At 37.5% G+C, this 15,107-nt stretch overlaps 1 protein-coding gene across 2 annotated transcripts in view; it reads left to right on the forward strand.

Moving 5' to 3' along the window:
* ZCCHC14 (zinc finger CCHC-type containing 14) overlaps positions 1-15,107 on the forward strand; it is a 121,841-nt gene that overhangs the window by 69,368 nt on the left and 37,366 nt on the right. For both annotated transcript variants that reach the window (XM_020989207.2, XM_020989208.2), the window contains exon 3: positions 2,363-2,436. In XM_020989207.2, coding sequence (XP_020844866.1) covers positions 2,363-2,436 — 74 coding nt within the window. The remainder of the gene's footprint in view (positions 1-2,362; positions 2,437-15,107) is intronic.

Below are 15,107 nucleotides of genomic sequence, written 5' to 3' on the forward strand. Positions count from 1 at the left end.
CAGGAATTAAGCAGTTACCAAAATCATTTGCAATGTTTTAGTTTTATTCTATTTGGTATTCACTTTGTTTTTCGCTTAACAAGTCAGTAGTCTGGAGGCAGTGAGGTGGTGCAGTTGATAGATTGCTGGGACTTGGGGCCAGGGACACCGACTTCAAAGATGGCCTCTGATACTAGCTGTGTGAAGTTGTTCATTTATACACTCATCATTATTTGCTTCTAGTTTATTGTCAGCAGACGTAAAACAAAAAAAAAATTCTCTAAATTTGGCCATATCTGTTCAGGGTTTTGTTTGTTTGTTTTTAAGGCAATTGGGGTTAAATGACTTGCTCAAGGTCACACAGCTAGTAAGTGTCAAGTGTTTGGTCTGAGGCCAGATTTAAAATCAGGTCCTCCTGACTTCATGGCTGGTGCTCTCCACTGCGTCACCTGGCTGTCCCTTTTCTGTTTTGTTTTGTTTGTTTTTAACATATCTATTTAGGTTTTAAGTGACCTTCTTTTTGCTGGCTGATGAGTTAAAGCATTGGTTTGGTTAAGAGATATATCTAGATTTAACACCAGTCTGTGATGTTAATGATAAAATTTATATTTTAGCTAGGTTTCCACAATGTCATATGTGTAAAAAAATTACCTGAGTTTCCACACATTTAGTAACCAGTAAGTATTTATTAAACTTCTAGTATGTGCCAAGCACTGTGCATATTCTGAATTTCAGCAACACTGACCTTCTTACTGTTCTTCACACAAGATACTTTTTTCTTTTGAAATATTGCCTTTTCATTTCATGGCCAGAATGAGAAGTTCTCCTTTTGCCCCTCTGCCTCCTGGTTTTCTTTAAGACTCAGCTCAGATTCTGCATTCTGCAAGAGGCCTTTCCTGGTTGATACTTTCCCCTCTTCCCTCTGAGATTATTTCCAGCTTACTTTATATGTGCCTTCTGTTTACATGCTATCTCCCTCATTTGAATAAGAGCTCAATGAGAGGAGGGACCATGTTTTTACCATTAAACAGTGCCTGGCATATAGTACATAGTCAGCACTGAGTAAATGTTTGTTGACTGGCTGACTGCTTAGTTCCTGGGGATACCAAGACAAAAATGGCATAGTCTTTGCTCCTCAGGGTTTTCTCTAAGGGAGAAAACATGCAGATGTAAATATGTATTCAGTTAACTCAGATTACTACAGGATAATTTAGGGAAGGGGGAGCATTAGCAGGGAAGGCTTCATTTAGAAGGGAGCACTTGAGCTGAGTCTTGAAGGGAATAAAAGATTCTGTGAGGTTAAGGTAAGGAGAGGGGTATACATGGCAGGGGAGGGGGAGGGATAGCTAGTGCAAAAGTTCACAGCTGAGAGGTGGAATCCAATGTGTGAGGAACCTCAAGAAGGTCAGTTTAGCTGCACCATAGAGTGCAGGGAGTGCTAGGGAGAACTATTTTGTAAATTACATTGTATACAGAACTAGAAAAGTAGTAGGTGAGGCCTTCAAGGAGCAATGTCTTCTGTAAGTATTTCTGCAATGTTTGTATTACTCGTGTGCTTAGGAGAGGTGGTAGGAGGAGGTTGTCATTTGTTATGTGCTTGTTGAAAATTTATCTTTTAAAAATTATAGCTTTTTGCTTCCTTGTATTATAAATGCAATATTTAACAAATCCCTGATTGACTTTTCACAAGTTGAATCTTGTCCTTGTTACTGCTGCTTCCAATAAAAATGATATTATCATCACTGCCACATTTTTGGTCTATTGAAAAGTAACCTGGACATACATAAGTTATACATTACTGAATTGGTGATTTTAGAATTCATGCTTAATTTTTTTATTGATTCAAAGTTGTTGCTTTCTTTTTTTTTTATTCTTTTCACAATTTATTCTATATTGCTTCTCCTGTATATTTTCTGGTACTTGGTATTTTACTACCTACTTCTGTCCACTCTGGGCCTTAATTCTAAAATGTTTTTCAAAAGTTGTAGGATGGATGCCCCTAAGTAACTTATTGGGGCAGCTAAGTGGCACAGTGGATAGAGCATTGGACCTAGAACCAGAAAGACTCATCTTCATTAGTTCAAATCTGGCCTCAGATGTTTACTAGTTTTGTGACCCTGGGCAAGTCACTTAACCCTGTTTGCCTCAATTTCCTCATCTATAAAATGAGCTGAAGAAGGAAATGGTAAACCAGTCCAATATCTTTACTAAAAAAAAAAAAACCAAACCACAACGAGTTGGACGCAACTGAAAATGATTGAACAACAAAAAGTAATTTATTGATCAATTTGCATCTTCTTTTAAGAATTGCTGAAAGCAAGGTAGTTAATAAAATTATTATTGTGCATCAGTTTAATTTCAGGGTTTTTTTTTTCTTTTGCAGTGAGTGTTGAAAAGATAGAACTGAAGGGATTATCACATAAGAAAAATGAACGTAATGTTGAATGTTCCTTTGAGGTAAGGTTTTAAATTCTCCTTTGTTCAAAAAGATATGGAAAGTATTTTTTTTTTTTTTTTGGACTTAACAAAGATTATCAGTGAAACACTTTTATTTTATTTTATTATGTATCTCATGAGGCCTCCCACATTCTGGGCCCCCAGTTAGCTACCCCAAATTCCAATTATTTTATGGATCAGAATCCTCTCTAGATCATAGCTCATTATCTCCTACTGATATGAGTTACTTTTTAATCAGTCAGTAGGATGACACACTTTGATCAAAACAAAAGCATTTTAATTAAATGGCAGTGTAAGTAAAATCATCACAGAATATCTTCTCCCTAATTATAGCTCCTCCCCAGTAAGCCTTGAGCTTACTCTCTCACAATTGCAATATACGCATTTGGAAGAGTGGACCTTGATCATGAGGGATATCCACACATGAGAAACATATGAAGAGATGCATATATGGAGGATCAGCCTACACATTTGAGCCTGCAGAGCTGCCAGTGTCTTCTCCTAATGTATCTTACTTCTCTTTGCCTGACCTGCTCCCCACTGAGCATTGCTGTCTGCTTATTCTCCACTGGGTGTTGCTCTCTATTCTAGCAGGTTGCCAGCTCTGGACATTTTCAGGGTCACCTAATCCACTGTACAATTTTCACCATAGATGCTGTAGCTACAGCTCTTTCATCAGCTCTTTTAACCACTTTGGAATCCATGTTGGGGTAATCAAATGAGATAATATTTGTGAAGAGCCTAGCCTAGTGCCTGGCCCTATAGGAAACATATAAAGTCTCATTCCCCTTCTTCCCTCTTACAGCCTTACCCACTGCACCCACACACGCATACTGTGCTTGGTAAGCCTTTCTTCTGAAAGAGGAGAGGCTATAGTTCTTTCTTTGGTAGAGATGAAAATAATTTTAAAGTCACTTAGACACTGGTTTTCAAGAACTCAGAGGGAACGATGCCAAAAGAACAGTAAATATCATAGATGATAATCTCTTTCTATCACCATCTTCTCCTTGCCTGTGTCTCTAGCAAAAATAAAAGGGGGGGGGGACCAGTAGCTAATTGTTAATTCATTAAAATTTTTGAGAATAGTGTATGCCCATGTTGAAGTAATGGTTCATGAAAATATGAGAACAGATTTAGGCAAGTTTGCATAAATGCAAAACTTTTCTATAGTAGACCAAATGGTCAGAGTTACATAATTCACTAAAAAGTAGATGAGAGGAAAGGTTTGAGTTTTCAGCAGTTTGTCTAGTCTTACCTTCTCTGATCTTTTAACCCAGGTGTGAATGACTAACCTTGCTATTGCTGATAGGCCAATGCTATGGGAAGCTCCTGTTTTCACTTCTAAACCCACCTGAGCAAGAGACTACTATGTTAAAGAAAGGTGATAGTTAATTCAGCATAGCAAAGTACAGTAACAGATGTTCATAATCCCAAAGTCATCGAGAAAAGGTTAAATTATATTTCCATATACTTTTTAAAGATGGAAAAGATTGGCAAAGATGACAAAAGACAGCAATGTTAGGATTGTAGGGACTAGAGAAAGACAGATACACTAATACACTCTTGGTGAAGCTATAAATCTAGCCATTCTGGAAAGCAGCTTGAATTATTGTATGAAAAACTATGGAAATATTCATACCCTTTAATCCATAAGTTCCACTACTAGGCATCTACCCTAAGGAGGTCAAAGCCAGAACGATTCCATATACATCAAAATATTCATAAAGCAGCACTTTTTGTGGTAACAAAAAAACCCTAAAAATAAAGTAGATTTCCTGTCATTTGGGGGCTGGCTAAATAAATTGTGGTATATTAATGTAATGGAATGTTCTTACATTATAAGAAATGGCACATATGAAAATTTCAGAGAAGAATAGGATAGCTTACTTGAACTGATAGAAAGTGAGCTAGGCAACCTAGATAAGAGCTATCTACAACTATGTAAATGGAGAGAAGAGAAAAAGAACGAAACTGAATGCTATATAATTATATTGTCTTAACTTGGCCACAGGGAATAGTTGCAGAGGTCTATGGGTATGGAATATTGCATATGTTTACAGAAATGGTTGATATGTTAGTTTTGCTTAACTGATTTTTATATCTTTTTAAAAAATCTGTTACTTTAAATGGGCTTACTAAATAGAGGTTGGGGAATGATAAAGTAGGAAGAAAAGATGATGTGAAAACAAAAGGTATTGATAAAAATCAGACTTGAAACAAAAAGTTTTATGTTCACATGGTAGTTTAATTTATTTGGAAAACTTCTATCAAATATTATCTTCCCCAACAGTGCCAGAGAAATGAACTGTTGCTGTTTATTAAAGTTGGTGATCATTTAGTGTATAAATCTCCAAATAATTTTTGGTTTTAGGAGCCAACTTAACTAGCCCAAAGGTAATTGAATTTATGAATTATATTTGTTGACAAATCATTTTAAATAATTGGAGAAGAATACAACCATTGACATCATCATATTTAGAGAGGCACAGTGTATTCGATAGAGAGTTGGCCTTTAGGAAGACTTATCATCTTACTATCTAACTCCCCACACCAGCTCTTCCAAATCTTCTCATCCCTCCTCAAACCTCCCATAACTTCCCCTCTCTCAACTGAGAATGTTGCCTCATGTTTTACAGAAAAAAATTGAGGCCATTTACCATCAACTACCTCTTCTCTTGTCTTCCTCGCCTTCTATCACTCAGATGCCTTCTTCCATTCTCTCCTCTTTCTCCCCTTTCTCACCTGATGAAGTGGCCTTCTTACCAGGGCTAACCACTCTAATTTGTAAGTGATCCTATTCCATCTTGTTTCCTCTGTCATCCCCACTCTTTGGCTTATTTTTAATCTCTGTCTACTAGCTCATTCCCTACAGCCTACAGACTTGTTAGTCTCTCTATTCTGAAAAAACCTTATTTGATCCTTCCATCCTTGCTCACTATTGCCTGATGTGTCTTCTGTATTTTGTAGCTAAACTCCTAAAAAAATCCATCTAGAATAGGTCCCCTCATTTTTTGTCCTCTCATTCTCTTAACTCCTTAAAATCTGGCCCTTATCATTCCACTGAAACAGCTTTCTCCAAAGTTACTAATGATCTCTTGGGTGCTGAATCAAATGGCCTTTTCTCAATCCTCATTCTCCTTGACCTCTTGTACAGCCTTTGACACAATTGATCGCTAACTACTCCTTGATATTTTTTCCTCTCTAGGTTTTCAGGGCACCCCTCTCTGTTGGCTTTTCTCCTATCTCTGACTGTTCCTTCTCTGTCTCCTTTGCTGAATCCTCCTCCACATCACACCCTCTAACTGAGGTGTCCCTCAATATTCTGTCCTGGGCACCTTTTCTCTTCTCCCTCTATACCTTTTCACTTGGTGATCTCATCAGCTCCCATGGATTTAATTACCTTTGTCTATGCTGATGATTTCCAAATTTACCTGTCCTGCCCCAGTCTCTCTGCTGACCTATCTCTCATCACCAACTGCCTTTCAGACATTTTGAACTGGATATCCAGTAGACAGCTTTGCCTCAATATGTCTAGAACAGAACTCAATACTTTGCCACCTAAACTCTCTCCACACACCAACCCTCCACTTTTTCTGTTACCATAAAGGGCAACTTCTAGTGCCTCAGGCTCACAAACCTAATTCCTCACTATCACTAAACACCTCCCCATATTCAAGCTATTGCCAGGGACTGTCAGTCTCACCTTTGAAACAAATCTCAAATATGTCCCCCTTCTCTTTTTTCCTAAAACACAGGTCCTCTCAAGCCAGAGATGATAAGGGGACCTGGCAGAACTGGTGAGAAAGAAATTACACGGGACTCTTGTCCTAGCAGTAGTGACAGGACCAGATGCTGTTTGGCAGCTCCGTTGCCTAGACCCACACGGGGTCTCAGTACAAGGGTGGCAAGGAGCACTATCAACCAGTGAGGTCACCCCACACCTCCACTCAGTAAGCTCCAGTGGCTCCCATCAAATACTAAATGCTCCGTTTCGCATTAGAAGCCCTTCACAGCCTAGCCTACTCCTACCTTTCCAATCTTTTTATGCCTTATTCCCTGCTACATGCTCTTTGATCTAATGGCGCTGGCCTCCTGGCTATTCCGCCAATAAGACAATCCATTTCTTGGTTGTGGGCATTTTCCCTAGGTGTCCTTCCTGCCTGAAATTCTCTTTCTCCTCATCTCTGCCTACTTACTTCCCTACTTTCTTTGAGTCCAAACTAAAATTCCATATTCTATAGGAAGCCTTTCCCAACCCCTCTTAATTCTAGTGCCTCTTCTTTTTGTATTATTTCATATTTAGCTTGTGTATAACTCACTTCGTATGTGTTTGTATGTTGTCTCCCTCATTAGATTGTAAGCTTTATGGGGGCAGGGATTGTTCTTTTGCCTCTTTTTTATGTCTTCATTACTTAGTAAATTTCCTGAAATATAGTTGGTGCTTAATAGATGTTTATTGATTGATTGACAACCCCTCAGTGCTCCAGGGAACCAAGTCTTTAAGTTTCATGACAATTAACTTCTCTGCTTTAGGAGGAAGAGTTTACTCACTAGAGAGGAGTTCCCAACACTCATAAAATAACAAGATCAGTAGCTTCCCCCCCAAAAAAAAAGTATTTAGAAGCAGAAGGAATCTTCTCATCTAACAATATAAAAGTTGTATTCTTAAATGCATTGTTGGTTTTTACAACTTGTGTTTTTAATGTCGCTAAGCTGGATTTTGTCATCTTGCGTTTAAAAGGGGTAGGTAATATGAGTTGTTAACTGCTATTTGTTTGGTTTTTGCTGGTAACAGAAAATTGGGTTTTTAAATCCCTTCTCTCCCGCCAAGAAAAACAAATTTTCATTTGTCTTTTGTCTTTGTATCACCTCCATTACCAGTGTATCTTTATAATTCCGCATCCCAAACGGCTGTCCTGTATAAAGACTTTTTTAAAAGAGAAAACCCATAGAAAAAACTAACCAACACATTGAATAGTCCCTAACCTATGCAAAGAAGATGAGAGTGGACATTCTCCATATCGTTTTTTGAGGGCCAAGCCTGAACATTGTAATTATGCAAAATTTAGTGAGATTGTTATGTTGTTGTTTCTGTTTACATCGTTGTAGGAACTGTATATATTATTCTCCAAGTTCTGGTTTCATGAGTTGGTGGAAGCCTTCTCATGCTTCTCTGTATTCATAATGTTATTGTTCAGTTGTGTCTTTCAGTCCTGTCCAACCCTCCATGACTTTCTTTGGGATTTTCTTGGCAAAGACACTGGAGCGGTTGGCCATTTCCTTCTCCAGCTCGTTTGACAAATGTGGAAACTGAGGCAAACAGGGTGAAGTGACTTGCTTGCTCAGGGTCACAGAGCTAGGAAGTGTCTGAGTCTGGCTTTGACCTCAGGAAGACGAGTTTTTCTGATTTCCAGGCCCAACACCCTACGCTGTGCCCCCTAGCTGCCCATGTTCATCATATGATTCATCATTTTTCATGGCATAACAGCGTTCCACAAAATGTATACACCCCAAGGTGTCCAGTCTTTCCTGTTGATGGGCATCTATCCACTTTGTTTCCAACTCTTTGATAACCACAATCATTGTCTTTCCTAGGGTGTGTACCTACCGGTGGAATCAATGCCTGGATCACAGAGTATGGCCATTTCAATAACTTTCTTCTCCTAATTCCAAGTTGCTTTCCAGTGTAGTTGGTACAATTCACAGCTCCACCAGACGGAGCACATCAGTGTGCCCATCTTCCCACAGTCCCTGTGGGTATTCGCAACTTTTTGTCCTCTTTGCCCGTTTGCCGTGTGTACGGTGAAATGAGAGTTGGTGTGATTTGCATTCTCTTAGTATTAGTAGTTTGGAGCATTCTTTGACATGGTTGTAAATAATTTGTGATTTTTTTTAGAGAATTTTTTGTTCATATCCTTTGGATCCTGATACTGCTCTTAACCAGTCTTAGAATACTGATCCAGTTACCTATCTCACTAGCATTTGGCTAGCTCATTGGCTCCCTAAACATCTAAGGAAGTTAAAACCAGTCTTTTCTGCTCCAGGTTTTTTTTTTTCAAACAGTAACTACCAGTTTATAAAGAACTGTGGTTCCTTTTCATGTAATAGCTGTGAACTCTATCAGTGTAGTTACCCATTTTTATAGTCACGGAAGTTCTGTGACTTATTTAAGATTAGATACAGTTAGAAAACTGTTGGTTTTAATTTTTACTTACAACTTCACTAATGTGAAAATATGTTTAATGGGTATGTAAATGTAAAGCCTATATCAGATTGTGCACTGTCTTGGGGAGGGTGGGGGGGAGGAAGGGGGAGAAAAATTTTCTACTCAAAAGCATATGGAAGTGATTGTTGATAAATCAAAATAAATTAATAAAAATTTAAAAATAAATAAAATTAAAAAAAAGAAGTGGGCCAAGCACATCTGGTCACACCTATGATTGAAAACACTATATGCTTAATAAATGTTTGCTAAAGTTGTAAAAAAAAAAAAAAGATACAGTTAGAACTCTCAGTTCCAACAGTTATAAGTCAGTTTTGTGACCTATATATGTCTACTTAGAATATTGCTAAAGAAGAAGGATACCTTTCCTGATACTTCGCATTATAAATGTCTACATAATAGAGATACAAAGGTAACAATGTAGCTTGGGAAAGAGAATATCAATTTTCCCTTTTATATATTTTTTTTGTTACATTTTGAGTTCCAAATTGATTTCCTCCCTCCCTCCCCAAACTTGCATTAGAGATGGCCAATATTTGATATATATATATATATATATAGATATATATCTATATATATATATATATATAGATATATATATTATATATATATATCTATATATAGATATATATGAGAAACCATTACAATACATACTTTCGTATATCAGTTCCTTCTGTGGAGGTGGACAGCATTTTCCTTTGAAGTTGATTTTAATGTTCGTATTACTCAGAATAGCTCATTCACAGTTACTCTTCAAACAATATTGCTGTTACTGTATATAATGTTCTCTTGGTTCTACTTGTTTCACACTGCATTGTTTCATGCAAGTCTTTCCATGTTTTTCTAAAATCAACCTGCTGGTCATTTCTTAAAGCGCAGTAGTATTCCATCACAATCGTATACCGTAACTCAATCAGCCATTCCCCTATTGATGGGCATCCCCTCAATTTCCAGTTCTTTGTCACCACAAAGAGATCTGCTATAATTATTTTAGTGCATATAGGTTCTTTTCCCTTTTTCCCTAATCACCTTGGGAAACAGACCTAATAGTGGTATTGCTGGATCAAAAAGTAAATATATCCACAGTTTTGTACCTCTTTGGGCATAATTCCAAATTGCTGTCCTAAATGGTTGATCAGTTCACAATTCCACCAACTATTAGCGTCTCAATTTTTTCACATTCCTTCCTACATTTGTCATTTTCTCTTTCTATCATTTTAGCCAGTCTGATAGTGTGAAATGGTGTACCCCAGAGCTGTTTTAATTCACATTTCCCTAATCAATGAAGATTTAGAGCATTTTTTCATGTAGCTATATATAGCTTTGATTTCTTCTTCCAGAAACTTCCCATTCATAGCCTTTGATCATTTATCAATTAGAGAATGACTCACATTCTTATAAATTTGACTCAGTTTTCTATATATTTGAGATGAGACCTTTATCTGAGAAATTTTCCTCCAGTTTTCTGATTTCCTTGTAATCTTGGATACATTGGTTTTATTTGTTAAAAAAAAAAACAACAACCTTTTAATTTAATGTAATCAAAGTTAGTCCATTTTACATCCCACAATACTCTGTCTTATTCATGAATTCTTTTCCTGTCCATAAATCTAATAGGCAATTTGTTAAGTGCTCTAAAAATTCTGTCTTTAGGAATGTTTCCTATTCTGTCCTGTACCACCTATTAGTATAGAAAAATATGGTCTGGACTTAGGGAAATAGAGAAAACAAAATAATAATTGTTGATATGTAGTGTTTTGAAGTCTGAAGCACTTTTCTTGCATTATCTCATTTTAACATTATAACAATGATGTCATGTGGGTACCACGAATGTTATTATCATCCCCTTTTTACATGTGACTAAACTGAGGCCTAGGAAGCCTGAATGACTTTGACTATGGTCACATCATTAATTAGTGTATCAGAAGTGAGATTTGAACTTAGGTCTTCCTGCCTCTGAGTTCAGTACTCTATTAATCCACATTAATTCTCCCCCAAAAAAGTTGATTCCCAGCTATCAACAGCTTACTAGACTGTTTTGCTGTGCCCCTAAGCTATAATAGCCAGAATTGATGTTTATCCTGTCACCCGTTATTGTCACCTAGAATAGTTGTCGTCTCTTGCATTAGACCAGAATGATGTTACATGGGGTAATGAAGTAGTTAAAAGGGAGTAAGTAGGGGCAGCTAGGTGGCACAGTGGATAGAGCACCGGCCTTGGATTCAGGAGGACCTGAGTTCAAATCCAGTCTCAGACACATAATAGCTATGTGACCCTGGGCAAGTCACTTAACCCCATTGCCTAGCCAAAAAATAAATAAAAATAAAAAAATAAAAGGGAGTAAGTATAAGGTAGAAAGGGGAAAAAAAGAGAGATGTTATACATTGTAAAGAGAAATTAGTAAAAGCCAATGTTTGGAAAAAGAGGTAACTACTAATATTGTCTGATTGGATGGATGGATGGGAAAAAAAAAGATACTGGGTTCTAATGTGAGAGTGCTGTAACTTTGAAAACTTTTTTCCTAGCCTCCTACTTTAAGTTCAGAGGTCATAGGAGCATAGATTTAGAGTAATAAGGGTTAAAGGATTTGTTGATAGAAAATATTTTGTTGTATAAGTTTCTGAGACTAATTCAATACAATATGTGCCACAGCCAAATATAGTCTTAATTCACTTTGCTTTTGGAAGGTAATGGATTCCAAAAGGACAAAAATAAGTTCATGATATTAAGGTAAAATAAAAATGTGTCCTTTTTTGTATCACTGAGATGGGAGAGCATTAGAAGAATGGGGATCCATTTATGAATCAGTAAATCCAAAACATTTTGCATAAACAGACTTAGTGCCTGCCAATCTAAAGTAATTAGATTTTGAATTTTAAATGTTATTGTTAATAACACCAAGAGGCAGTGTGTGATAATGCTTCAAGAGCCAGTCTAAGAGTCAACCTCTGTCAAGTACTGGCTATTTGACGAAGGAAAAGTTAGTTAACATCTCAGTGCTGAGACAATTCTGTAATACTTAGTTGCATAGCATCTTCCATATCTTCATTGGTGCAAGGAATTTCCTCACTCAGAAATCCTCATATTAATGCAATAGCAGGTATGGTCCAAAAAGAAAAGCCTTTGTAGAACTAACTGGACTGGGATGACCAAAGATTTACATATATTAGCTATGTAATAGAATTTTCCATGTATATTGAAGATACTTAATCGAGTCATATGTCTGCTTATCCAGAAGTCTTTCTGACAATCTCAGATATAGTCACAGATTCATAAGTCTGTGCTAAAACATCTGTGAGCAGCATTTGTTTTTCAATAAACCGTGGATCTGACTTCTTATGAGAAACAAAGCTAACTCCTCATCCAGACAATGTATAAAATAAGAATTACAAGCAACACAAATAGTAACTGCTGAAAATAGAGGTAGAGGCATAAAACAGTACATAATAGTGCAGGGTCATTTAGGAGAGTAAAAAAAATATCCCTTGGCCCCTAAAAACAAACACAGTTTTAATTGAAAGGGACCTTAGAGTATAGGCACAAAAGAAATGGTTGGGCTCTCCAGAGTGAAATGGGCCACCTTAGGAAATGGTGAATTCCCCTCCTCGGAGGTCTTCCAGAAGATCTCAGGTGACCACTTCTCACGTATGCTGTAATAGGGATTCTTTGATGTATGAGTTGGACTAGATGGTCACTAAGGACCTTTCCAAATCCTAGATTCTGTTATTCAAGGTCATCTAGTTTGATACCCTCATTTTACAGTTGAGAATACTGAGCACCCAGAGAGGTTAAGTGATTTGTCCAAAGTCATGCAAATGGTAAGTATCATAAGTGAACTTTGAACCCAAGTCTCCTGATTCAGCACTCATTCCATTGCATTTCCATTCAGTTCAAAGTGGTGCCTAAAAAAGTCTATAGACCAGACAAGTACTCATCTAGCCTTTACTTAAAGAACTCCAGTGGGAGAATACCGATGATTTCTTGAGGCAGTTCATTCTAGTTTGGGATAGTCCTTATTGTTAGGAAGTTGTTCCTTAAATCAAGCCTAAATTTGCCAATAAGCAACTCTCAAATCAAGCAGAATGAATATAATTCTCTTTCTGTGGCAGCCTTTCAGAAATTTAAAGATATCAGTGTGCCTCCTAAGTCTTCTCTTCTATAAGCTAAACATCTCCAGTTCTTTCAACTGAATCTTGAACCATGGTGCTTGCCTTCGTTCACTCTCCAGCTTATGAATTGCCTTTCTAAAATGTGACGGCAGATTGCAGAGAGAATATGTCCTCTCTGTTCCTGGATGCTGTATACCTCTATTAGCATGTTAGATCAGTATTGCTTATTGACTTATTGACTTAGCTGTATTGGTTGTTATATCACATTGTTGACTCATATTGAGCTTACAGGCCACTCCAACCCCAGAACTTTAAAAGAAAATTATGTTTTTTTAAACCTTGCTATCAGTTTCCAAGACACCACCCCCCATCCCATGTCATAAAACCCTCCCTTGTAAAAAGAAGTATAATTAAGCAAAACAAACTAGCACATTGACAATATCTGTTGGCAAATTCATCATCCTTCACCTGTAGTCTACCACTTTTCTTCATCAGTGCACTGGAGGGGAGTAGTAAAGTTTCTCTTTCTCTTCACCTCTCTTTCTCCTAGACTTCTTTTTTGAATACCCAATCCTGTAGTTTATCTGTTTCCTTATTTTTAGAAATTAGTCTCTTCTCCCCTTTCAGATTTGTACACATTTGTAGAGCTTTTCTTACTTTTGAGTCCAAACTTGTTTATCTTAAGTTTTTTTTTCCCATCAGTTGTTTTTCCCTTTAAAAATCTCTATTTGACTCTGGGTTTTTTTTTTATCAGGATTTCTTTTCTTATTTGTTTATAATTCATTAATTTTGTTCAGTTTTTTAAGACGTTTAACTTTGAGAGGCAGCTAGGTGGCACAGTGGTTAGAGCACTGAACTAGAGGACCTGAGTTCAAATCCAGCCTCAGACACACAACACTCACTAGCTGTGTGATTCTGGGCAAGTCACTTAACCCCAATTGCCCTCACCAAAAAATAAAAAATAAAAGATGTTCAACTTTGCAAGATGTTACTAAATGGATAGTATGTTCTGTGGAATGAACAACAACAACAAAAAAATGATACAGCTATGACCAGCAAAATTCCAGAATAGTTGTTTTATGCAAACTTTTCCACCTCCAAAACCTTAAAAAAAAAAAAAAAAGTCAAATACTCAGTTACTAAGCCTGAATGCCCAAGGTTAGAAACATTGTCCAAGTACAAAGTCAGAAAATTATATTTCTAAACTTAGATACTTAGAGCTTCTGTTCATCCTTCCTATCCCACCCTTAACCCTACAAATCAGTCACAGTGAGCCCAAGCAATCTCATAAGCCTTGTGTTTCAGGGTCTGGCAATGAGAGTTCGAATCTGGTCCCCTCATGGCAGTGGTTAACCTGAATTCTCTCTCACACCACAAGAAGATACTGATTCTACCCAGCAACACGAAACAAAGGTAGAGTAACTAGAGTAGGGGTAGAAAACAAGAGCAGGGACAGTTAGGCACAGTGGATAGAGCTCCAGCCTTGGAGTCAGGAGGACCTGAATTCAAATGTGGCCTCAGACACTTGATACTTATTAGTTGTGTGACTCTGGGAAGTCACTTAAGCCCAATTGCCTCACCAAAAAGCCTCTCCTCCCCCCAATATCAATATACGTGTATATATATATATGTATATATATATGTGTGTGTGTGTGTGTGTATGTGTGTGTGTGACAAGAGTAGCATAGAATTGCAAGGTAAGAGTAGAAAGAGCTTCTACCTGAGAGAAAGGAGACTAGAAACCTAGCTAGAGTAGGTACTCTACCTTCAGTCAGTCACCAAGCACTAAGTGCCTACTACACGCCACAACTGATGCTATAAGTACAAAGAAAGGTAAAAGACAAGTCCTTGCTCTTCAGCTCACGGGTAGACCACTGTGTACAGTCTATAAGGAGAATAAACTGGAGGTGATCAACAGAGAGAAGACATTTGTCTTTAGGAGAATTGGGAAAGGCTTCTTGCAGAAGGTGAGGTTTTAGCTGAGACTTCAAAGAAAAGCAACAGCAGCAGCAGAGAGGAGGAGGGAGAAAATTACAAGCATGAGGTATAGTCAGTACAATGACATGATTAGGGAGATGAGTTCCTGTACAAGGAAGAAGGAAACCAGTGTCATGAGATCACAGAATATATGGAAGTGTCCCATGTGAAAAAGACTAGAAAGATAATAAGGTGCTGGGCTAGGAAGGGCTTTGAAAACCAAAAAGAAGATAATAGGGAGCTTACTTGCTCTGATTGAAGAGAGAAGTGAAATAGACATTTGCTTCAAGGAGATTAATCTGACAGCTGAGTGGAAGATGGTTTGGGATTGAGAGAGACTTGAGTCATGGAGACCAACCAGA

This window comes from Phascolarctos cinereus, unplaced genomic scaffold (assembly GCF_003287225.1).
Source record: "Phascolarctos cinereus isolate Bilbo 61053 unplaced genomic scaffold, phaCin_HiC Scaffold_2;HRSCAF=192, whole genome shotgun sequence".
NCBI classification, from domain to species: domain Eukaryota; kingdom Metazoa; phylum Chordata; class Mammalia; order Diprotodontia; family Phascolarctidae; genus Phascolarctos; species Phascolarctos cinereus.